At 45.7% G+C, this 25786-nt stretch overlaps 2 protein-coding genes across 2 annotated transcripts in view; one reads left to right on the plus strand and one right to left on the minus strand.

The window, feature by feature from the left end:
* Positions 1-3804, plus strand: part of TNNI3K (TNNI3 interacting kinase) — a 39707-nt gene extending 35903 nt beyond the window's left edge. Inside the window, exons 24-25 of the mRNA XM_072343385.1 lie at positions 1541-1620; positions 3669-3804. Of these exons, the coding sequence (XP_072199486.1) occupies positions 1541-1620; positions 3669-3739 (151 nt within the window). The 3' untranslated portion in view covers positions 3740-3804. The remainder of the gene's footprint in view (positions 1-1540; positions 1621-3668) is intronic.
* On the minus strand, positions 210-25512 carry ERICH3 (glutamate rich 3). The gene is made up of 16 exons (XM_072343384.1): positions 25391-25512; positions 21200-21293; positions 20886-21011; positions 20280-20351; positions 18427-18555; positions 18057-18140; positions 17465-17623; positions 16761-16979; positions 16176-16356; positions 15615-15801; positions 14382-14680; positions 11680-11898; positions 9521-10021; positions 8584-8742; positions 5926-7419; positions 210-5519 (listed from the first exon to the last, which is right to left on the minus strand). Exons 1-15 carry the CDS (start codon positions 25408-25410, stop codon positions 5927-5929), a joined length of 3942 nt encoding a protein of 1313 aa, XP_072199485.1. The 5' UTR covers positions 25411-25512; the 3' UTR covers positions 210-5519; position 5926.
* Between the last annotated feature and the right edge of the window lie 274 nt (positions 25513-25786).

Genomic DNA, 25786 nt, shown 5'->3' on the forward strand with positions numbered 1-25786 from the left:
GCATTGGGTTATCTGAATGCTGAGGAAGCTGTCCTGCTGTCAAAACAACAGCTAAGCATTTGCATTTCTCACTATGAATAACATCAAATTAGTAGAAAATCAAGACCTCTCCTGTGTAGGCTCTACACACAGAATGAGTGCTTCTTCATTGCATACAACCAAAGAATGATGTTTGCCCACCACCTGGTTCTGATGTGAACGTAGCAATCTCCTTTCTCTGACCCATTGGGGACTGAGAGTGAAAATGAAATGGTGCTCTTAATCTCTGTCAGAAGAGCTGTGCTCTTAGTCTAAACTTTACCCTGTAGCACCACTTAGCAGTCAGAAACTGTAATAGCAGAATGCTCATTGCTGTTAACTGGAACATGGGAATTGACAGATACAGTCAGCTGAACTGAGGAGCTGCATCGGAGGAATGAGACTAATTGATCCTTTGCTCGTTTGGGGCAGTCACTGAAATCTTCCACCTAAAAATACAGATGACACCCAAAATGTTCATCTGGAAATGTAAGAGGTCTGGAATTACTTTGCCATGCCAACAGGACGTGGAAGTGGGGGTTGAGTCAGCACAGAGTAAATGTGAGCCAGCCTTTAATTTTCTGTAAAGACAGATGGCACTCCTGAGTGTAATGGATGTGCAGGGAAAGAATAAGAAAGTGATGTATTTAGGTTCCAGTGTAGCTACAAGAGCAGGAAACAGGGAGTTCTTGTCCTGTAATTCATTGTTCTCCATAACATGCTGAGGCTTGTTAGCACACCAAAAGGAGATTCTGTAGCCCTAGCAGTTACTTAGAGTTGGGAGCTTTTATTGCATGTTCTGCATTACAAACTAACAACAGACAGAGCTACCAATAGCACCCAGGAAGGCTTACCCAGAGGCACAGCATTCAGCACAAAGGGAAAGGTTTATTTAATTTTTCAATGATACATGACACTGATGTGATTAACAACCTCACTTGCTGATGGCATTTGTTCCTTAGGGCTGTTTATTTTCTTTCTTTGTTTGCTTTGGAACTATGATCATTTTCAGCAGAATTGGGCCGTGTTTTGGAATTTTTCCCCTAGTCAGACTGTTTTTCCTGGGCTGTCGCAGCGGGCAGCTCTATTTCACCACAGAAACAGTTCTGATGAAATCTCTGTGTACCATGGGGTATAGTCATGGCACTGAACTTGTTTGTTTCTTGCCTTGTAACTTTAGCTGTGTTGAGCAAACACAAACCTCCCTCCTGCATGGCAACTGTTGCTACGTGCAAAGTAATGAGAGGTGAGCTGCTGCAACCTCATAATGAGCTGAATGCAATAGCAATGCATTTTAATTGTCTGACAGGGCAGCTTAATGTCAGCTCATCACACTATAGGTGCTCAGTGTTGATGTTTCACTTCTCTCCACCTTTAATATTCCCCCCCAGAGCCTGATGACAATGTCTGACAACAATTAATGGTCTCTTTTAAGTAGCTGGTGTATTTCACATGGCTGCCCCTTCCTTCCACAACTGTACCTTAATCTTTTGTGAACTGACAGCTTCTATCTGATTTGCAGCACTGGGCAACACCCTTCTCAGGGTCTGTCTTTGGATGACATGAGGAGAAACTTCCAGTACCCTCCTATTGACAAAAATGGTGAGTTACTGCAGAATACTCCTAGCACTTCAGCGTGTTTAACCAGTGCAGAGCTGTGATTTTAACAGCCTGATAAGAAAACTGATGTTCAGTGCACACTGTCAGTTACAGCCAGCAGGAGCTCATGAGGTCTCACCCCATTCTACCGCAGCTGCTGGCCCCTTTCCCTCTGTGCCCTCCTAGGCTTTGGGGAATGCTCTGTCTGTGCGTGTGGATCTGTGAATAAGGAGAGGATGTGGTATTATAGCCTCAATGCTGCTCTTGTTAATAAAAAATAATAATAAAAAATAAATTAAAACAAAAAAAAAAAAATTAAAAGCTAGACAGACCTATTTCCAAAGTACCACAGCAGCAGGAAAACATCCCATCACACTTGAGCATATTTGTATGCATTGCCCCCAAAGCAGCCTTCTGGCACTTCCTAGCCCCTGTAAACCTCTTGCTGGATAGCTCTTGTTCAGCTCTCATCTTGCTGGCAGCAATTTGGAAGTCTACTTCTTGCTTTCCCGCCCCCCCCCCCCCCCCTTTTTCAATGGCTTGTGAAGTCAGCAGCTGCCTCTTTGCAGTTAAAATGTATACAACTTTTAAATAGCATATGAAAACATGCATGGCATTAGGGTGCTATCAACCAGACTGGACTGAGATAAATCTCTTTCTTGGTGTAGAATCTAAAGGTAGGACATTAATCTCATCTTCATGAGATTTCATGCATACGATGCTCAGCTGAGCATCCAAGAAATGCCTCCCCTGATTAAAAGCAGCTTTGGCTGTGTGCAAGCTGTCAGGCAGTACATGGTTTGTGCTCAGCTGTGAAGCAGCAGTAAATCCCTGTTTGGTAACTTTCTGTGCAGCAATAGAGAAGTGAGCGTACGCATCAAGTGTGTGATTTTGGAAAGGCTCCAGCTGCCATCTCACAGTGCTGCTCATTCCACCATCATGAGCCGATCTGTTTGCCTGAACATCCTAAGATGCTTCAGGGCCATGTTGACAGGATGGCACTTCCATGTTTACTTGCTGACACAGACCGAGCTCATCCCCTGTGACTGCAGCATTCAGTGAGCAAACCTGAGTACAGCACACAGTTACCTTCACCTTGTGACAACACCACAGATGGTGCTTCCTATGGCTGCTCAGAGCCGTGCAGACAGTCTGGCTCTTCCCAGCCCCCAGCTAGGCATGACAATCCAGGAAACCCTGCATGCACAACAAAGCAGGAAGGTATTTTCTGTCATGATTTCTCATGGATGTCAGTGTGTTGCCAGTATGCTCAGCAGTGCAAGATGTGAAACAAAGCTCTGACATACTCTCCCAAAAGGGCCACAGATTAGGCAAATACTGAGGCTTTGGCACTGCCCATCTCTGTGTAGTGGGCAAAGGAGATATACAAAAATGGTGGGAGCCATGGGCTGATGGTGGAGAATAGTGGAGACATCAGTGCTGAGGAGCAGAGGCTGGATTCTGAAGGACAGCACAGACTTGTGAGGAATATTGGGAATATGCTTCATTTCCCAGCTTTCAAAGTACAACATGCTCTGATTAGAAGATAAACCAAGGTTCCCCGTGCCTTACAACTTCGCAGTGTAGTGGTCAGTTGGAAAAACTCATTGGAAATTCAGCTCTGTTAAGAGCAGCTGCTGTCCCTGCTGTGGCATCAGAACCAAATATATTTAAAAGCATTTGCCAGAATGCAGGTTCTGAGCTCTCACAAGCCCTAATTGAAAGGGAAAAATGAGGTATTTTTAATGTCAGATTCCCACTGTGCTATTAAAACAGTAAAATTCATGGTTTTTTGCTACTCACCAAAGCTTCTTTGTGCCTATCATGACCTCTTCCCATGACTGATCGGTCTGCTTACTTCCCACTTAGATTTTTCCTCTGTAGATGATAGTGGAAATTTGCAGACAGCAAAATGGTATTAGCGTAGTCTGTGCCTACATGCCAAAACTGCATGCACATCATTTTGTTGTCACTGTCACTACAGAGGAAGGCAGAAGTAGCACTTACACCCTCATGTGAGGATGCGCTGAGCTTTGCTCTGCACCTTGCAGGGTACGTGTCGGATCCCATGAGCACCATGAGGTTTCACTCTTGCAGCAGCAGCTTCGAAGAAAGCAGCTGACAGCACACAACACCTTCCTGCAGAGAGCTGCCAGGAGCTGGGCAGTGAAAGTCAGACTGGGCAGCCCTGAACAAAACCACTTCATCTGCTGGTGGTGAGCATCCCTCTGGCAAGCTGTGCACCAGCACCTGCTGCTGTAGTGGAGGCGGCAGCTTCTTTTGGTGGTGCGTATTGTTCTTTAACAAAGCTTTCACTGACATCATACGCTTCAGTTGTTTGGTAACAAAAAGGCAACACAGGCACTCCAAAACAAACCTTTAACCAGAAGGAAAACCTGCAATGAAGCAGGCTTAGGGAACAGACTACAGATCGGGGCAACAGACTGCACTTACATCCATATCAATATGTGCCCACCTATGGCTACTTTGTACCATCTACTGGTAACATTTTCAAGTGTCTGCTATTGAAATAACAGGAAAAACTGTTACAGTCTGAAAAGCTCTCTACAGGGCCAAGTGCTTGTAAACAACTTTACTGGTAATTAAAATGGCTGGCGCCTTGAAGAAAGCGATGTCTTTGTTGGTGTCTACTAAAGAAGCACCAGGCTTCAGGGGAAAGCATGCTGCGTAGCAGTGATCAGTTCCCAGAACAAATGAAAGCTCTGCAAAATACAAATTACTGAACAGAATCACACAGAACCACAGATTGTCAGGGATTGGAAGGAGCCTGAAAGGATCATCCAGTCCATTCCCCTGCCAGAGCAGGAACACTCAGACCAGGCCACACCGGAATACGTCCAGGCAGGTTTTGAGCATCTCCAGAGAAGGAGAACCCACAAGCTCTCTGGGCAGCCAATTCCAGTGCTCTGTTACTCTCACTGTGCAGAAGTTTTTTCCTACATTTTTGTGGGCCCTCCCATGTTCCAGCTTGCACCTGTTGCCCCTTGTCCTATCATAACATACCCTAAAAATCATCTGCAGGAATGGAATTCATTTGTGCCATTCCCAGAGAAGTTAAAGGAACATGCTGAAATAATCATACAGAACAAGTCACTGAGTTTTCATATCCTGCTTCTAAGAACAGCAGTGCCTGCAACCACAATGATATTTCAAATTGTTATTGAGGACAAACATACCAGGAATAGATGATCTACATCAAAACAAACCAGCATCCCAGCAAGTGAGCCATACCTCCCACCGGCACACAGCCTGGTACCCACACCTGGCATGTCCTGCAGGAGCCCCTGCACAGCAAGAGGATCTGGGGGGGTAAACGTGTGCCCCAGGGTGTGCTGTAGGCAGCAGAGCAGCCATAACGCTCCCTTTGTGTGATAGTGCATGCAAAACACTGAAAATCCCAGCCAGTGAAACCCAGCTCATTGCATGAGTGCTGCAAACATTTCCACATATGCATACACCAGTGAGGTCACAGCCCCACCTCACAGTGAGGTTTGTAGTTTAAAAAGCCAAATAACTGAGAAAAACACATGGAGAGGAGATAGAGCCAAGCACATATACTCTCAAACTCACATCCACAGGCCCGCAGTAGCACAGGGTACAAGCAGGAGGGGACACTTAGTGCAATACTGCACTCTGTTTTGGAGAAACCAAGCATGGCAGCTGCAGGACAGTGCTGGTGCTTACGGGCTTACACACTGCAGAGCTGCTGTGGTATGTGACCGATGGTCAAGGTACTGTGGAGTAATATAGAACATCCAAAGGGCACGAATCAGCGGTTGGTGTGAATGCTGTGGGAAGGAGCACTGAGGGAGCTGAAGAAAAGGCTCAGAGGATAGTTTCTTCCTTGTCCTTGGTGTGACAACTGCATCCAGGTTCACATCCTAGCAACAAGATGTTTGGCTTTACTGAAAACGCACTATACTGATGCACAAATACACTGCTATCTGACATTTCCTCCCATTAGCTGCCAGAGTGACACGGGAAGCAGTTTGCATGCTGACCCACAGCATGGGGCTCACAGGGATGGCTCTGCTCTGCAGCAGCACAGGGGCAGATTGGAGCTTCCAGAGGGTGAGGGGACAGGCAGGCATGAGCCCCAGCAGCACTGGGTGGAGTGTGTTCTGAGCACCAGTATTCAAAGATGCAGAAGCATCTCTCACCCCATGCCCCAGCTACCTGTGGCAGGTACTTAAGGGGAGTACAACAAACAGGACAGCAACACAGCATGACATTCTGCTTCCACCAGCCCCAAGAGGAAAACACAAGCAGGGCCCAGGCAGCACTCACCTCATTGTAGCTGTGCTCCCTTGCTCAGGACTCCCAATCGTTCCTGTGCATAAGAGTTGTCCACAGCTCCTTTCGACGCAGTCTCCACCTCTTTCCTCTGAGTACTTTCTCCAAGGCTCAGCTCTGGCAGCTTCCCTTCAGTCTGCTCTCCTCCTGGCACTGTGCCTTCTTCTGCTGCCCCTGGTGCTGGCACTGCAGGCTGCTGCCCCCACAACTCCAGGCAGCTTCTGCCCTGGTCTCCCTGTGCTGTCTCCAGGGTCTCACACCCCAACACACCCTGGCCTGAAGGCTTCCCCTCTCCCAGCACTGCCTGCTCCCCACTACACTCCAGCAGTCCCTGCCCCATTGCTGTGTGCTCGTGTGGCCCTGCTGCTCTCCCCCCCACCTCTTCATCTCCTGACTCAGCTCTGTCTCTCTCTCCAGACACCCCTATCACCACCCCATCAGGTTTTTCTTCCATTGCTCTATCTGTCTCTGCAGCACTGCCCAAAGACAGGCTTCCACTCAAAAACACTATTGCTGAGCCCTCCTCATCCCCAGCTGTTGCTGTCTGTTCCAATGGAGTTGACCCTGCACTGTCAGGGTCCCTTCCAGCACCTACCCCGGCTTCTCTCCCAGGTGCTTTGTGTAATGTGGTGCCTCTGGCAGAGTCCTTGGGCTCCTCCCCATCCTCTGCCCTTGGTTGAGAGCTGCCTTCCTCCTCCAGTGGTCTGTCAGGCTCAGTTGTCATTGCCCCAAGGGCATCCATCTCCACCTGCTCTTCCCCTGTGACTTTCAGCTGAGAAAACTCATTTGGCTTTAGGATCTCTTCATTTCCTGTGCAGAATTCTGTATCCCCTAATGTTTCTAGGAGAGCCCCAGGTTCCTCCACAGTCTTCTGCCCTTCAAAAGCAGCTTTTTCCGCAGCGCATACTGCTGCAGTGTCACCCACCTCAGGAACCCCTTCTGCCAGGTCTGCAGCCCCTTGTCCCTCAAGCACCACCACCCTCAACACAGGTGCTTCTCCCCCCACTTTCTGGTCCCCAGAGGCCCCATTCACAGCCCTCTCCCCTCCAGTGACCCCCTTGCCCCCTCCCATACCCAAGGGGGCTCCCATGCCCACCTGCTCCTCTCCCTCACCTGCTGTGTCCCTCCATGGCCCCATGTTCTCCCCTACATCTGTGGGAGTGTCCTGATCCTCAGCCTCTGCACCAGGTTCCATCCCCTTCTCTGGTTCCTCCTCCTCAGCATCACCTTCTGCCATTGCCCCCCTGGCAGGTGCTGACCCATCCACAAGCGGATGCCCCTCAGGGACTACAGTTGCTGACTCTTCCTCAGGCTGCAGCTCTCCTGCCCATGCCACTCCGTGCCCAGCACAGCCTGTGCCAGCATGCCCTTGTTCAGCAGCAAGGCTTTCATCCTCCTCACAGTCTTGGCCCACATGTACCACTTGCACTGCTGCTGACTGTGTGCTGGGTGCTCCTGTTCCGTCTGCATCAGCTCCATCAGCTGCTGCTGAGAGACAAAACGTTCATTTCACTGTGAGCTGTTTTACAGTTACTCTCAAAGACGTGATTTCTAACAAGCCATGAGGGGGCATCAGCACAGTGCCAAGGAGGCTGAGATGATGCTTCTCCACACGTGCCTGCTCTGTGACCAGGCTGTTGGTGCTGCCATGCAGGCATCGGGCACAATTAGTGTAAGCAGAAACACTGATGCATGACATGTCCTGCTCTGCCTGTTCTGCCCTTCCTGCCCTCTCTCCCCCTTATTGCCTGCCAGGGATATACATGACATACCTACAAGCAAGACAGTAACATTCAGAAATTCACAAACAGGCAGTACATTGTTTATGAAAAATATGCATAAATGGAAGGAAAATACTCAGGTTCTTGTATACAATGGGTAACTGCTTCCCACAGACTCCATAACTACACTAGAGATAACCAAGAGCCTTCACATACCCCTGGGAAGCTAATGCAGTGCTCCCTTCATTTCAGGGCTCCAGGACCCACCCCTGGGTGGACACACCCTGCTGTGCCACAGCCATACTTTGCACAAACACAGCATGCTCTGGTTCATTAGAGAACTGAATGTTTTGTGCTACTGAAGGGAACGAGGAGCACTGCCTCTCCTGTGCCACCCTTCCTCAAACCAGGAAACCAGGTCTTGTCCCACATCATCTCTTCCTGTTGCACTCACTTCACTTTCCTGTACTACTGCTGCACTCCACAACTACTGCTTTCTGCTCGGGCCACCACCCATGCTGCTGAACCCCATCTTGGTCTCATGAGGTCAGGTCTGGAGTCCTGTCTCATTCCTGTTCTGTTGTTCACATCCCATGTAAGCAGCCACATACCTCCTGCCCTGACACCACAGTTTTCCAGAAGGACCCATACCTCTCAAAAGCAAGGGAAGCTCACTGTGATTCCTGTCCCCACCCCACCTCCCACCCAGCTGTTTTTAGGCAGTGTGATCATGCCCTGGATTCCTCACCCAGGGTCACCATAACTACATCAGTTACATGTGGCTGCTGGAGATGGTGGCCACGCGAGCTGAGGGAAAAAAATAATTAAAAAAGAGCATAAAGAAGGACTTAAAGGCCCAGAAAGCAAAGTGAGAAGGCCAACACTCCATAGAAAGACTTCAGGTTAATAAGATTCAGTCCATGCCCCTGACCTGCAGTGTCACCTTTGCCGGGATCACACTCTGCACTCGTTGCTTTCTCCACTTCCTCATCCACACAAGAATTACTACATTTGGGTTCAAAATTCACTTGATGCTCTTCTCCCATTGCCTCTGTTATCTCCTCCTGTGCTGATATATCATCTTCTAAAACTAGCACAAAATCACAAAAGAAGAAAGGAAGAGAGATCATCAGAAAGCAGGAAGGACAAAGTCCTCCAGCTCTTGCAGCTTGACTGAATATCTGTGGCATTACTGCAGAGTGATTGGCACCAGCAAGGATTTCCCTTTTTGAAGTACATTAATATCAGATGGAAACAACCATTAGAAAAAAAGGAAGGGGTTGAGAGCAGGGGGGGAAATTCATGCACGAGCACCTACTGAGACATTCATCAGCCATCTTCCACAGCATGTTCACAGAACTGCAAGATACTTCTGTGAGGATGGAGGGATTCAAAACAAGCAACAGCGATGACTAATGGGCATAAAATTGAATTGTTCTATAACAGCTACTCCTAAAGAAAATATACATTTCCCTATTTTAAGCTCCCAACTATATTTTTGAGGATTCCTCACTTCCTCAAACTAAGACATGTGACTGAAATCCTCTACTTATGTACAGGTAGGTTGGGAACTTACCTTCAGCTCTGTCCTTGCAGTGACTGTGATGCTTCACAATTAGTCCTTCACTGCAAGGGTGACATAGAGGCCCTGGAGGGTGCCCAAAGGATGGCAAGGAAGCTGTGTAGGGTTATGTGGGTACATTCTGGTTATTCATCTCACAGAAATACAGAGTATTTTAGCAGCTGGAAAATAGTCCAGCAATTGCATTCCCTGTGCTGAGATGGTGCAGGACCATGACATACAGGCAGATACAGCAACACTTGCATGCACTGACATTAACACAGTTCTGCATGGGGACTGTACTCACCACCTCCTTCATCCCTTTGAGGAGACTCTTCATTTCTATCCTCCACTTCCATCATGTTGTTTTCCAAAGGCACTGAAACAATTTTCTCCCCACCATCCCTTCCATTGCTTGCATTCTCCTCTTCTTCCCTTACGTTACTTCCTACTGACCCAGCCTGTTTCATTTCCCCATTAACATCAGGACTTTGATGTACCGCTATTACGTTTTCATGAAAAGTTTCAGTATTTTCCCTTGATGTCAGAGCTTCTGTTGTTGTCTTTTCTGCTTCATCCATTCCTTCCTCTTCCAAAGTAAAAGTTTCCTGGCTGTCCTCTGTTCTGAACAGTTTACTTTCCCCACTCTCATTTCCATATTGTGCATGTGTTATGTTATCATCAGATGCTTCTTTGACATCACACTCCTCTTTGTCCTTAACATTCTCTTTCATCTTTTCATCATCGGAGTGATCTTCACTGCTATACTGAGTGCTGGTGGATGACAGAGAGCATGCAGAGCTCCTGTCTAGAAATAGCAAACACAAATTCATTTTAATATGTTACTAAAAACCATTTGCATTCATTGCCCACAGACAGATGTATGTCAGATGTGAACCTCTGAATTAAGCCATCTGAGGATATAGAGACAGAATTCCAATAATGGTAATAAAAGAGCATTGTCCAAATGTGTTAGTGTTAAAATCAAAGCCATTCAACATCATTCTTTTTCTGCTAATATAAATGAACATGGATAGCAACATCAGTCACACGAAAACACCTCCAGAACCCCTGTAAGTTTGATTTTAGAAGGCTTCAGGAAAGTTTCTTGAGTGCAGTTTGACAAAAGGTTCCAACAATTGCAACAGTCCTTCAGTGCAGTCATGTACAACACTCAAGTAGAATCGGAAATGAAGAACACTGTGTCCTCTAGTATATATGGTGCACCATAAGAATGCATAAAGGTAAATGTTCAGGAAAATAAACAGTGATAATTACCCATTAACGTTTAGCTTGTTGCTCTACTGTGCATTGCCAGTGTCCAAAGTTCACATGGATTCAAGAAGCAATTAGTCAAATTCAAAGAAGTAAAAGCCTCTTAGGCCCACTAAGCAAAAGAGACCACTGCTGAGACCAGTTATTTACAGCGGTAGGAAAATCCACTGGGGAAGCAGCACTGTATTCTTGTCCCTTTTCTACATATTTAAGCAGTGACCTGAGTTTATGTTGGGTATTACACTTCATACAAAAAGACTGGATTTTTCTCCAACCTGCAACATCTTCCACGAAATAAAAATGATGCAGATGCTCATCTCAAAAACGTGGAAGTGATATTTACATCTCACCTGAGAAAAGAGCTTGCACATTAGGACTGGCACATGAAAGGAATGTAAATGAATTAATAAATGAATAAATGAATTAATATTTTTAAAAAGCAGTAAATGGAGAAGTCCTAGCATACTATGACAAGTTAGTAGCACATAAACCAGCTTGGGATCACACAAAGCCATAGGGGAAAAATAGAGAGAAATAAACTGTCACTGCCAGACTTGAACTAGAATGCTCTGGAGGTGCATGCCCTGGGCAGCCTGATCTGATGGCGTGGGGTGGTCTGTGAGGACTCTTCCACCCCAACCATGCTGTGATCCTATAACCCTCAAACACTATCTCACCACTGCATGTAGCACAGAAAGCTGAGGTAATAGTGTTTTCCTCTCCAAAGCAGGATAGTGGTAGTGATCTAGCAGAGTATAAAGCTGAGGTTCCAATCATTCAGTCATTGAAGAGAGTAGTCCTAAAATCTGAAAGGTGTCATTCCAGGTGTTCTGGTGACTTCTCAGATAAAAGCACACATCCTCAGCAGGTGTGATGGTCATAGCTTCCTGGATGCCTGTGATCATTATGTGTTTGTCTGCCCACAACATTTAGAGCTAATCTGTTGACTGGCACCACCTCCAAGTCTGCAACCAAATATTTCAGCACACACTTACAGTGCCCCCACAGATTTGGCTGCAGTTCAGTGGCAGATAATAGAATGGTAAGAACAGATAAGATAGTTAGCTATCTTTTACCAATTCAGTTACACAATCTTATCCACACAGATTCAACATACAGTACTGAACGTATACAAAATGTAGAACAAGCTTCAGGTCAACATCTGTGAGCCTCATTACATAAAAAGCTGACCTTGTTTGCCATTCCCTGAGGTACTGTCAGAATATCCATCACTTTCATCTTTCTCGCTGTCAGAGGCCTGCAGTGCCTTCTGTGATGCATTTTTACTCTCCTTTTCACAGTCTATATCATGTTTTTCATCATCTGAGGATGACTTTGACATTTCATTCCTTTGATCACCAGCCTGTCCTTCTTCATTAACTTCATCTGTTTCAAAATCTTCATTATACTCTAAAATAAAAGAAATATATTATGGGACAGCAGATGGAATTCACAACTCCTGAAGTTTTTTTCCAGCAGATGGAAATCTGCTACATCAGTTTTCCTTTCCCCTTAAGCTTATTCACTCCTTTTGGAAGTCATGAGAGAATCTAAGACCATAGACAGGAATTGCAAGAGCACAGTACCATAGGAAAGCATCAAGTTCTTCATAGGTAGAGTAGTAAAAATTCAAAAAAGCTACAGAATGATGCAGCAAGTACAATTAATACATTAAAAATAAATGAAAATAACATTAGCCACTGAGAAGACTAGAAGAGTCAGGCAAAGTCAGAAATAAAATGCAAGACAGTCTCTTACTGCAGGAGAAAAGCTTGTTGCAGTGGGAAAATAAATAAATAAATAAATAAATGTAAAAGTAGCAGAGCAAAGCAGAGAAAGGTGATACACAGTAATGGGGAGATAAGATAAATGTGGATTGATATGGCTAATCAACAAAACGACTTACAAAGTGAATTAATTAAGCCCAGCCAAAGGGTGCTGAAGAACATTCTATTCTCACACTGCTCTACTATGCTCATTCAGTCCCCAGATGAAAACCCTGGTGAAAAATGAAGCTTCTAGCAGAATTGCCATTTTCATATCCACAGGGTCTGGCTTTCATCCCAGGCTGCTGGCCCAACAGGTTGTAACATACGACAGATTACTTTGCTCAGATCTACAGGCAAAAATTGTCATTATGTATATACATTAAGGCACACATTCCAAAGAAGGCTGCACTACTTAAAATCCCAGGCACCAGAATGCACAGCGATGCCATGATTTCCACTGACAATTCAGCAGTACCACTGCTATCACTAGCTCACTGCACAGCAGAGAGACAACTCATCTACACTGTGAAGAAAAGCAGCCACTGCTGACACACCAGCTGCCCCTCCAGGCCATCACTTCTCACCTTACACCATAACTGCTCACAGTGTTCTCTTTTTACCAGTGCTTTTAGAGTCCTGAAGTGACAGAATACCAAAGACAGAGGTGAAGAATACCTGATGCAGAAGCAATTCAGCAAATAAACAATTACCCAGACAAAGAAGATGAAGGGAAAAAGTAGATTTATTTTCTGTTTTGAAAACTGACTGAGATTCCAACAGCATTGTTGGAAGTAAGGCCTTTGGTATCTCAGGAAGGTGCCTACCAAAAGGAAAAGGCCTGATTATCACAAAAACATCCAACAGGAATAACAACGATGCTGTGCAAAATTATGAAAGGTTAATAGGAATAGGAAGTAGAAACAAAAGCCTCCCTCCAAGTAAGACACACTCTGAAAAAGGCTTTATACTGAGGTGTAGAGAAAGAACAGGTGGAGCAAGCTCTCTCTTCCTTTAGAGGCAGGTGGGAACACCACCGGTGTATGTCAACCAAAGACAAAACAGACTGCCTAGGTGGCACTGGGCAGTGGTTCATTCTCAGTATGAAGTCATTTTCATATTGCCAACATTATCTTTGCCTGACACAAGAAATGGCCCTTAGGGAAAATTACAGCGAGGGCAGACTCTCTCTGGTCTTTTCTTTTAAATCTCATTCAACAGAAACCAAGTGGGACTCAAACAGAAGGGACACAACTAGGTAGCTACATCTGTCAGAGGGAGTGCTTGAGAAAGGACAGCTGTCGTAGTATCAGAGGCAGCCAGAAAGGTGAGCTGGGGCAGAAGGAGCACCAGCTGGGGCAGGCACAGAATCATAGAGCAACCCGAGCTGACAGGGACCCACGAAGACCAAGCCCAATCAATTCCTGGCTCCACACAGCACCACACAAAATCCAAACCCTACACCTGGAAGTGCTGCCCAAATGCTCCCTGAGCTCTGTCATCTAGGGTCCATGCCCACTGCCCTGGGAAAGTGTGGTAGAGAAGGGACTGGAAAGAGCTTTAGGTGAACAAAGCATCGCACTGCCACTGGCAACAAATAGAAGAGCAGACCAAAATATTTCACTGGGCTCTCAATCTTGCCGACATTTTCACTACTGCACGTCCCTCCCACCTCCCTCCTCACCATGTAGGATCAGGAGGTGGGCATTCCTCCACCTCCCACCACAGCAGTCACCATCTCTCCATTCATCTCATACTGATGTCCTGTCTCAGATTCACTGGTTCCCCACCCACACACAGCCTCATTTCTTCTTCCTGCTCTTCTCTACCTGCTGCCATGCCATTCTCTGTCTCCACTGCTGTCCCTTCACTGTACCTCACCCTCTTGCTGTTTTCCCATCCACCTCAGGCTCTTGTTTCAGCCTTGCTGACTTGTTTGCTTGGATGAAAGGATCCCCACTTAGTTTATTGCCCAGATACAGTTATTGTCTGCTGACCCATCTTCAGCACATTCCTCACATGTGAGGTATGCTCTTCAGGTGAAGCTGGGAGCCCACAGTTCTATACTTCCTCCAGAATTAGCCTCTTCTAGTTTTCACCTCATGCTTGTGTTTTGGAATACCGTACCATTTTTACCAGTATCTTCCTGACTATCTTCAGTCTCACAATTGGACAGTTTTGTCTCTTCTTCTCTTTCATATTCCTGTCTGGTCTCCATTTTGTCCTCAACGGTTTCCACATCTGCTTCGTGACATGGTAAGATGACTAGCACTGATTCTTTGCTTGATTTCTGATCAGCACTGCTACCACTTGGCTCACTGTGAACTCCATCTTTCCAGGTACCCACTTGCTTTTCCTCACAGTCCTCCTCCATCTCTCTCTTGGGAGGGGATGGCTTTTTGTCCAGACCCATCGCAATAATGCATCTACAAAAAAAAAACATCAACAAAAAAAACCCCACAACAACACCCCTTGGAGTACTGGAAAGTGTCACATTATTCTATCAGTGCACAGTGGAAAAGCAGCAGACAGCGCTTTTATTTAATTTAGCTGATTACTAGATGTGAAATCAGGTACATGTCTGCCTTCGCTTCACCTCTCAAAGAAAGATATATACATCTCTGAGAAACACTCTCAAATCCTCACATGCTCCACAGATCTCCCTTTAAGGACAGTAAGGCTATCCCCACAACTGAATTATAAACATATTAAAATTATCAGAAGTGAACGTCAGTCTAGTGGTTGGGAACTTTGCCCACAGTAGGAGGTTGAAACTAGATGACCAACCCAGACCATTCTATGATTAATTCAAGTTGTACCAAGCATGATCTGCACAAACATAATTACTAAGAAGGGGAGAGAAGTTCCAAGTTACAGGTGTGTTGGATCCAGATGCTGCTTTAACAGCCAATAACATGATAACCTGGCTTCTACGGTGATTATGTTTTTTTAATTTGTCTGCAGAGAGAAATAACTGTGGGTGAAAGAGACTGAATCTAGAGTATTTAAAAGACCTGTTCTGTTTTTCCTATTTAAGAGAAACCCAAACTGCTGGAAAACAAAGCACTTTGAGTAACATGTTGAAACTGCTCTACTTGCATAAAGAGGAAAGCCACACTCCCTATTTTAAGGTTAGGAGGTTCATGTACATCACCAAAACCCATATTCAGTACTGTTATATTCAGCAGCCAGTAGTATTTCAGCAGAATCCCATTTTAGAGGCAGTTTTAGTAAAAAAAAAAAAAAAAAAAAAAAAAAAAAAATGAAATATCAGAACCTAGAATGATTAATAACAAGGAAACAACACTCTAGAAACTGAGCTTGTAACACTTTATGAACAAAGTGCATTTGTCTCCGCACCTATAGCAAGGAGATGCTCCCTCCACATTGAGAAATCCAAAGTATCCATGCCTGCCTCCAAGCCTGGAATGCTTCTGATGTCTGTACTCACAGCAAGAGCTCAACCTGTCCACTTGAATCCCATTGAGAAAAAAGGTGAGACTGAATGGGAAACCACGATGCCTCTTGGAGATGAACTGAAACGTCTCTGAAACCATGGAAAGGAGAGAAGTCAAAGAATAAGTTTGTGTTTTACTGTCAGCCCACTGCATTTGTTGGACTCCATCTGCATCATTGCTAGTACACCTGTTCCAGGTCAGGTTCTTTCATTCTCAGCTGTATAAATTAATTGGTAAAACCCTACCCTCCTCCAAAGACAACAGTTTTATCTCTTTTCAGCACAGGACTATGTAGATGGACACATACATGACAAGCTAGTACTAGTCTGGCCACCCACTCTCCCTGGATGCACACATATGAAGACTGAGGTCGGCTGAAACCACTTTAATATCACATCAGTGTTTTAGCCAAAAAGAAGACATTGCCAGTATCAGTACAAACTCTTCCACTCTTTATCCTTACCTCCTTCCAACAGCTTGCCTTTGTAGACACAAAGGTTTTCTCCTCCACAATGCTGCTGATAGACTTTGATTTCATCTCTATAATCAGAATCATCATGAGATAAATGCACACTTTTTCCCAGATAGATCATGGTAACAAATGCATTGCTACGTAATGAGGGCTTAGGGAATTCTCCAGAATTCTACAGTAGAAAATACACAAAAATGTACTTAGTTTTCAACCATGTCAAAAGGTGAACAGAAAGATCACAAGCATGCCACCTGCACTTGAGACTTTCAGCGCTTTAAGACAGGCCTTGAGCTGCTTAAGATGAAAAGTGTTTTCCAGTTTTATTGCAGAAAGGCAATAAAAGACTTAGGACAGAAGATCCTTTGTATTTAATTGTCTGAGGTTGGAGGAACGAAATTTAATGATCCACTGAGTTCGTTCCAGTCCTGTACTCCTACAGCTTTACTTCCAGAAGCCACAGCTGGCCGAAGATTCAATGTAACTTTCATACCCTCCTAAATTTCCCTTAAGTGCAGGAGTATGTCAGCTAGGAAGGCAACACACTTGCACGTAACCAGAAAACTAGAAATAACCTACCTTGGTTACAAGTTGCTCTAAGTCATTTGGTGCAGCGGTGGGACGAAATCGTCTCCTTCTGAACATCCCATTTCTCACTTCCTTTACACTCCTGTCTCCATTTTGCGGGGTAGGAGGTGGCACTGGTATCAGATAGTTGTTAATGACAGGGAGTCGGTATGGGGATTTCCCAGTCACATATTCCATTGAGCTCATAAGTCTTAATCCACTTCTCTCCCTCTGCAACAACAACAGAAGAAGTAACTGTTAAATAGGCCATGCAAAAATAGCTACTCAGCATATTGAATGAACCATGGTTTGACTGCTCCTTACATTTAGTAACATACATAATTTTAGAACTGCAAGCATCAAGCTAAGATGTTCTGTGAGAACATGTGTGCTAAACACTTCCTTTTTCATCTTGAAAAGCAACAGGCACAAATGGAGAAACCAAGGTCAGTTGCTTGAAAACATCACACGCAGATAAATGTGACATTGTGAACTGCGTACAGCCGGTAAGTGTGCAGAGTCCTGAGCACAAGCAGAGAGAACTCTGCACAACCCAACCTAACTTTTAAGGGAAGGTTAAAAAGGAGAGTTTGAGTAAAGGCTGCTAACCATTTTGCAGGCACGTTATCTGCAGTAAGTATGGGAACTACAGTACTAAGCAGTATTATAAAGCTGTGCCTAAAATATACTATTTTCCAAATGAAATATGGTCTCACCCCACTAGCAAACTGCTGATAATTTTCAAGTGTGCAGCACTTCTGTTTAGAGCCTGAACTCCTTGGAGCAGTCCCTGCTGCAGCGCAGCTGAGGAGAGGCTGAAGTCGAAGTGGGTATTGCACATTTCCTGGAGCTGTATTTGGTCGATGGGAAGAAGTCTAGGAGAGGAAAAAGAAAAACAGTGAGAAAATATGAGGGTATAGTTTCCATGTAGAATAGCACCACACGGGAGAAAAATACAGTGCTGAAAATCAGCATTGAAGAGTGGTGCTCAAGTACCTTCAGGAAATTTAATTTTCTAATACATTCCAGTCTTGGAGAGCCAGACCCCTTTAGGAATCTCTAATTGAGTGTCCAAAAACTGTTACTGTTCATTCACAGTACAGCCTTGAAGCAAACATAATGAGCTTACAGGAACTGTAGCAACATGCTCTGCTTGGGTGACTTGAACACATGAACACTGAGAAAATGCACAATAAAAGCATGTTCGTCTTTGTTCAAGTCTCGGCATTTCTCTGACATTTTTTCTTTAATCCAGAATATCAAGTAAAAATGTTAATATCTAAGAAAATTCATTAAAAATTCACTTACTGCCTTTAAAAAGGTTGACTCCTTGGATCCATATTGATCAGAATGCTGTCCACCACTATAATCAACTACAGGCCGAGGAGCCCTCTGTATGGGATGTGGAGGAGAAGGTCATTCAGGACTAAATATCACCAGGTATCGTTATTGAAATGGAGAACCAGTAAGAACTGGAGTGTATATTTGGCTGTTGCCCTCAGATTTTGGGGGTCATTGTATTTCCTGATTAAATGAACATTTTTTTCTCTGCTTGATGAGGATCTTGTGTGCAACCATCAGGACAGCCAGTGGCACAGATTTAGCACAGACATTACAGGTATATGTGCACAGTTTAGTTTATGTGTGTGTACATTACAGCATATTTGGTAAAACTCACCAGGTGTGAACGAGCAGCTGGCTCTCCAGCCATTAAAGGATGGCATCCACAATGACATCTGGGCCCAAGTGGTGGGTGTGGGGACAGCACAGGTTTAGCACCTTCCACTGATCTTCTGGATCGTTCTCCCTGAAAGAACAACAACGTGTATCTCTGAGATACTATGTAACAGCCATGTTTGAGCTTGCCTTCTGTCTTTCATTGGACGGTTACTGCAAAGAGCTTGCCTAGGCGTCATGGAAGATCTGCTAATGAAAGAAAGAAAGAGAGAGGAAGGGGAGAGTGAGAGAGGAATAAGGGAAAAGATTTGTTCCCATCTCTATTTCATTTCTCTGCAGTCTTCTACAACCAAGTTCAATTCATCAGCCTTTGTTTCTCTTCCAGCCTTGTCTTGGTTGAAGGTCTGTTTCCAATCTGTGTGCTCCCACTACTTGTGGAAGTAGAGTGCTGCCCTCTCTACCTTTTCATCTCCAAAGCACCGCACTGGGCTGACCGTCCTTCTGGAAGTAGAGAGCTATGTCTCAGTCTGTTGTTTGCCATTCCTTTCCTTTTGGGTTGGTTACTCAGGCAATTCCACTGAACTGTTGAGGTAAGACTCAAATTACTGCTAATTCCTGCCAGGTCCTTGCGTACCAGTGTAGCACTACAGCACAGAGCACTTACCCACAAGCATCTCCCTCACATTGCTCACTGTAAGTAGTTCTATTAATGTTCCAAATTTCTCCCAGTCCAGAATCCCTTAACAGGATGTTTTCATCACACTCTTTTCCCAGTAGAATTATGCTGCTTCCATTTTTCTAACAGCAGCTCAGCCTGTAAATTATGTTTTTGCAGTTACCAGAATGATGAGTATTTCTCAAGTGTATTTCCTTTTTGTTGTTGTTGTTGTTTTTGTATATTAATTACTCATAAAAGTATTACTTTAATTCTAAAAGACTTGACATCGTTTTTCCACTGCTCAAAGAAACAACTATCTTCCCAATATATTCTTCTCAATGTATGCAGGATCCTAATACAGAAATAAGAAGTTGAGGATATTTCAGCCAAAATGAGGGAAAAAAATTATTTCCATATGCACCCAGATGACTTTGTGGAAAGAAAAACCATTGACTTCTGTGGGATTTGCATGGCAGTAACAACCACAGAATCAGGATTTACCTACAGGACACCAAAGGGAAGACCTCAGACTTTCCTTCATTACTTACACACTGGTTCTGGTAAATATCACATGGAGAGGCAAACAACTGATAGCATGAGCTCAGTGCTCAGCAGCAATCAAATGCAGACAGTGTCTATGATTACTAAGAGGGAAGAACTGCATCACTTATCTTAAATTATTCATTCAGTTCTGGTTTGCTCTTTCAAAACAGAAATAGTAGAACTAGAAAAGGTTTTAAAAAAAAAAAAAGTTAACATTAATGAGTGTGAAAGACTCAATAGACTGAGGCTCTTCAGCTTGGAATGCTGAGAAGGAATATTAGAAAGGCATTCAAAGCCATACATGTCTTGGAAAAGAGGAGCAGATATTAACTTTGTGGTACTGCAAACAGTGAAGTGTTGAATAGAATAATCAGGCAATAGATAAAGGAGTTATTGCACACTATTTCACACAGTCCTTCATTAAATTGTACAACCAAGAATTCTGGAGAAGTATACTCGGAAGAAATCAGATTCATGCATGGAAATTTCTGAACTGCTGAATAGAAGATGTAACCTGGATCATCCTCTGCTTGCCTGTTTACTTGTTCCATAAACAAAAGAGACAGGACACTTGTTTCAATAAATCTCTGGCTGTTATTTAATGCAGCAAAGCTGTCATGCCTCACCAGCATTCAGTGGCACCCAAGTCTTACCTTCGTTTTCTGCGCCCTCTTCTTCCTCACAGAATTTTCAAGTTTCCTTCTTACTTCCAGCTGATGATAAAACTATCAATGTAAGAGCAGAGTAATCTCATTAACAGACATAATGAGGTGTCAGCAAAGAACACTTGTTTCTGCCCTGCTTATCACTTTCCCTCTCCCTCATCATTACCCTTGCTGAACCCTATTATTAAACTGCTAGTGATTCAGTTCATTTGCATTGCACCTCCATATCTTAACATTGGTAAGGGAACAAATGAGCATTTTAAAGCTGTGTCTTTGATAAAAAGCAGGAATGTGCCCAAATTTTGTGCTCAGATAAGATAAACAGCTATATTTAAAATATTACAGCTTGAAAAAAAATTCAGATAAAGTAGCCCTCTGGATTTTATCCTATAATCTATTAATTTTAACTAGTTTTGTCATCATGTACAGGAAGAAATAGGAGGATTCAGGTGTATCATTAAAGCTATCATTCCTACACTTCTGCAGTCCCACTGTGAGGGCACAGCTACAGAAGACAACCCAGTACGAGTTAACTGCCACCAGTGCCAGTAGAAAGCACCTGAGAAGGCTTACCCACCAGCAGTGAGCACATACCTCAGAGTCAAGGATCTTCAGGAATATGGCTCGAGCCAGGCACTCCTGTACATATCTCTGGTGTTCCTTCCTCATAACATTTTGTCGGTATTCTTTCTCTGGTATTATTCTCCCACTCTTTGAGATCTGCCACAGAGAAATAAAACATAACTAAAAAGGAGAGCAAAATGAAATCATTCTAATCAGACTGCAGCTTCCCAGGAGCTTCTATTCCTTATCCACTGGCTACAACTTCTGCTTGAGTATTTTGACAGATATTAAAATTAACAACATAATTGCTTTTGTTCTCAGAACAAGAAGCTTTTCAGTCTCACCAGTCCTGATCTCTGAAGATGTCTCCTTATTCGAGCATTGCTGAAATATCCAGCCAGGTGTTTGTCCGTAAGGCTGTTGTAGTTTGCCAGGAGCCTGAAATGAAATCAACACAGATGCTATGAAATCTCCTTGACAGCCTAATTGTCACAGCTTTTTGCTGGTTACAAAGAATGACCCAACAGTTTGCTGCACAAAATGCTGTCCTGATTATTCATGTCAAGTATTCTGTCAGATAGCCCATCAGGTTGTGTGAAAGTAACACCTCACTGCCCCATGAAGAACACACCAGGTACAACAGGCTTCTGTTGGACACAGCAGCTCGGTGCTCAGCAGTGCACCAGCACTGAGGCACAGATTTCAGACAGTGCACATCTCAAGGCCTCCCCAGCAACAATCCCACAGCAGCTGCCTCCTCCAAGTGCACCAGTCAGCTTCCCACCCTCATTCTGGTGCATAGCACTAAATGCAAAGATCAGCGCTTCTAAAAATTGAACTTGATGTAGGAGAGTTGAACACAAAAATGGAAGGCTCCACTATTAGCCTGTTTTTAAATAGTTCTTAGCATAACACCTCTTATTTCAGCCCCTGGAAAGCGAGATAAATAACAATGTGGCAGTAGGCTTAATTTTTAAATATTCTGAATCCATTCCCAACGATAAAATTTACACAATCAGATGTATATAATACATTCATACTGACCTTCCATCTGTGTACACAGATTAAATGCTGCTTTAATTACACAACAAGTTTTTTTTAAATTTAAATGCCTCTGTACCTCTAGTATATATATTTCAATGGGATAATATGAGATAAATGTCCATTGCTAGGTTGCATTACCACGCACAGAAACACACAAAAGAAAGGAAAGAACAGCAACAAAAGACTGAGAGAGATGATGGATTTACAGGGAATTCACCTGGGGTTTCACAACAGCCTCACAGGCAGCCTAACAACAATATGCTGAACTTCATACAAACAATGCAGTGCCCTCTTATGCGTGTTGATTAAACACCAGTGCTACAGCAGGTGTTCTGCATCACTCCATCCATTGTTTGCATTTGCATTCAAAACTGCAGATCAAACCAGCGTCACCGAGTGTTTGCCTGTGGTATCACCTGGAGACTGCACATGGAGGCAGAGGAGAAACCCAATCCCACTCCTTTCCATTCCACTTGGTTCCTTCCATCTCACGTTCCACAGGCCACGTGACAGTGAAAGTGCAGTTCCCCTCTGACCACAGAGACTTCTAAAGCAGAAACTCAACAGACAAGAAACTTCCTGCTTCCTCAAGGAGAGGGGAAGAGTTGGCAGGGACCTTCAAAGGTCATTGGACTGACCCAGAGCAAAGCCTGGCGTTCAGTGAGCACAGCCCTGCCCAGGAGCTCTCCCATTGCAGAGGCCAGCCCCAATAACCTTCCTGGGTTGACAGTCCACCAGAAATGACACACAATCCGTGTGTGCCCAGAGGCCATAGAGGAACCCTGGTGGGAGGAAGCAGCATGCACTGCACAGCCCCAGCCCCCCCTGGTCCCAGCAGCAGGGACTGGCAGCACCTCAACTGTGCCCCTCATGGGTCCTGGTCACTTGCACTGCCTTGGCAGCACCTCCACAACACATAAATTGTCATGACTGGAGCCAGCTCTTCTTTTTTCCTCATTAACAATAGCAACACATTAATAAGACAAGTACAAATATTCCAATTAACTGGCAGAACAGAGACGCAGACACCAGAAGAACCAAGGTTTATTTTGCCATTTAAAAAATGTATTGAAGTGCCAAAGTCCAACACACAACAGTTGAAACTGCCCAGAGGGTTTGCTCTGCAGCACAGGAAGCACAGCTGTGCAGACTCAGCACAAAACAGAGCAGAACACACAACAGATCATTGCAGCTCCACTCACTCAGGGCACTGTCTGCTCAGAATCCTAAACCCTACAGGAGTTTCATTGCTTTGTCATCGCCACCACTGTCTGATTAACAGCACCTGGTTTTTATCAGCTTACATCACACCATGCACTGTGTTCAGAGCCACTGCTGTGTGTCACAATGACTTTGATGGCCACTCAGGAAAAGCAGGACAAAGACTCAGTAGGCCTCCTATACTGGACCTAGGTAGCAAATGTTCAAGGTTAATGATTCACAGTGCAAGTAAGTCAGTGACTGCTTACCAAAGAATTAATCTTAGGTGTCATCAAACCTTTAGTTATTGATTGGCAGACTCATAGGTAGCTCCTGTGCTGTATGCTACAGCTGCAGCTCATTACCACTCCCGTCCAACCAGTAGTGCTCACTCTGATGGAGATACATTCCCAACTTTAATAAACTACTGCACTGCACACACTTTCTGCTGTGGGTGTAGACAAAAAAAAATTCAGACAGAACGTAAGTGTAAGTGAAGGGAGTGCTAAAGGTAACTGGGATGTGCTTGGATTCCTTTCTTTCAGAAAGATGGTGAATAGCCAAGAAAATGATCCTTAGCCTCCACACAAGGAGGTTTGTGCCTCCCTAGGATGCAGGATGTACCATCTGCAATCATCATAGAATGGCCTGCGTTGAAAAGAACCACAGTGCTCATCCAGCTCCAACCCCCTGCTGTGTGCAGGGTCACCAGCCAGCAGCCCAGGCTGCCCAGAGCCACATCCAGTCTGACCTTGAATGCCTCCAGGTATGGGGTATCCACAGCCTCCTTGGACAACTCATTCCAGTGCATCACCACTCTATGAGTGAGAAACTTCCTCCTAAAATCTAACCTAAATCTCCCTTAGTTTAAAACCAGTGCCCCTTGTCCTATCACTATTAACCCATGTTAATTTGCTTTGGAACCTTCCTTCAAAGGAGGAAAGCCACCCACCCAAGCTGTCACCCAACCGATCCAATGGACACTAAGCCTTCAAACTGCAGCACCAGGCACAACTTGGGCTGCTGCACTCATTACTGTCAGCTATGACTTAACCAATTATGCTAAACAGAGATCACAACTGATGAACCAGGACTTACTAAGGTCAGCAGATAACCTGAAGTTCTGATGGTGCTTTGGATTCTAACAATAATTAATTGCTTAATTAAAAGGCCACAAAACTGCAAGTGTGCAGTGTTATTTGGGTGATAGCTCAGTGCAGCAAGAGGGAGGGCCCCTGGCACAGTGTGAGGCCATCACCTCCCATCTTATCATTGTTCCCTGGGAGCAGAGGCTGGCCCCCACCTTGCCCTGACCTCCCACCAGGAGCTGTGGGGAGTGATGAGGGGTCTAGCCTGAACGATCCCAGTTCCCTCAGCTGCTCCCCAAAGCACTGTGCTCCAGACCCTTCACAGCTTCCCTGTCCTCTGGGCACACTGCAGCACCTCAGTGTCTTTCTCATAGTTTGGGGACCTCAGCAGCCAGCCCCAGGAGATGGTAGAGAGGAGCCAGGCTCTGCGCAGCCATGCACAGCAGGAGGAACAGAGACAACAGACACCGGCTGAAATAAGAGCCATCAGACAGGGTGACAGCACACCGACGGTTCAGCTGGTGCAGAGCAGTGTTGCAGAGCCAAGGGCTTCTCTGCTTCTTATGATGCCCTAGCAGCACAGGGCTGGGAGCACCAGGAGCTGCTCCCTGGCCAAGGAGTTCTCACCTCTTGTTCTCTTCCCACCCCACAGCAGGCAGCTGTGATGCAGAGCTGCTGGAGGGGTCCAGCACAGCAAGGAGAGATGCTTCACATGCAGCGGGGAGGGCCCGTAGCCGTCAGACCAAGTGCTGCACTTAGTGTCCGTGGGTGCAGAGAGAGACCCCGGGAGTGCTGTGAGCACTGCGTGTGTCCCAGCAACCCAACTGGCAGCAGACGGCAGCCTGCAGTGCACGAGTGCCTTTTGCAGCAACCAGCACAAAAACACCTCCTGCGATAAGACGTTCGGCATTTCATCTGGGGTTCCCTGTGTTTCTTCATAGAAGAGATGCTACGCCTCGAACGCAGCCAGACCTGCAAACGGCAGCTGAAGGCCGTGCCGACGTGCGGCCCGCACTGCTTTCTAACCGCATCCTCACCCCGAAGGTTCCCCGCTGTGCACAACGCCTCGGACCCCGCGGGCAGAGCTCCGCAGCCGCGAGAGCGGAGGAACGGAGCCGGCTTCGGTCCCCTCCCGGCCGCGCCTCACCGGAGCAGGCAGCCGGGACCCCCCCGCCGCGCCCAGCCCCGCGCTGCCCCACTCACCCCGGCCGAGAGCCGCTCATGGCCGCGCCGGCCCCGGGAGTAGCGCTCGGTGCTGCCCGGCGCTGCTGCTCGCGTCCCGCGTCGTTACCAGGACACGGGATTGCGGGGCGGAGCAGCGCCGCTACCCCACAGCGCCCCCGTGCGGCCGGCACGGCGCAGCCCCGGCACGCCGCTGCCCGCAGCCCGCCCCGCGCTCCTGCCGCTCGTTGCCCGTTTCTCGCAGCGGGCGGCTGTCAGTGTGTCACGGGTTAACAAAACCGGGACACAGTGCGCGGGAGCTGGCGGGCAGCCCGAGGCAACGCCAAGAAACGCGGTTATTCCGCCGTGTCCTTCCCAGGGGCCGCGCTCAGTCCCTCCAAAACCGGGCTGGAAACGCACCCAGCTCAGCGCCCGTTT

Source organism: Excalfactoria chinensis, chromosome 8 (genome assembly GCF_039878825.1).
Source record: "Excalfactoria chinensis isolate bCotChi1 chromosome 8, bCotChi1.hap2, whole genome shotgun sequence".
NCBI classification, from domain to species: Eukaryota; Metazoa; Chordata; class Aves; order Galliformes; family Phasianidae; genus Excalfactoria; species Excalfactoria chinensis.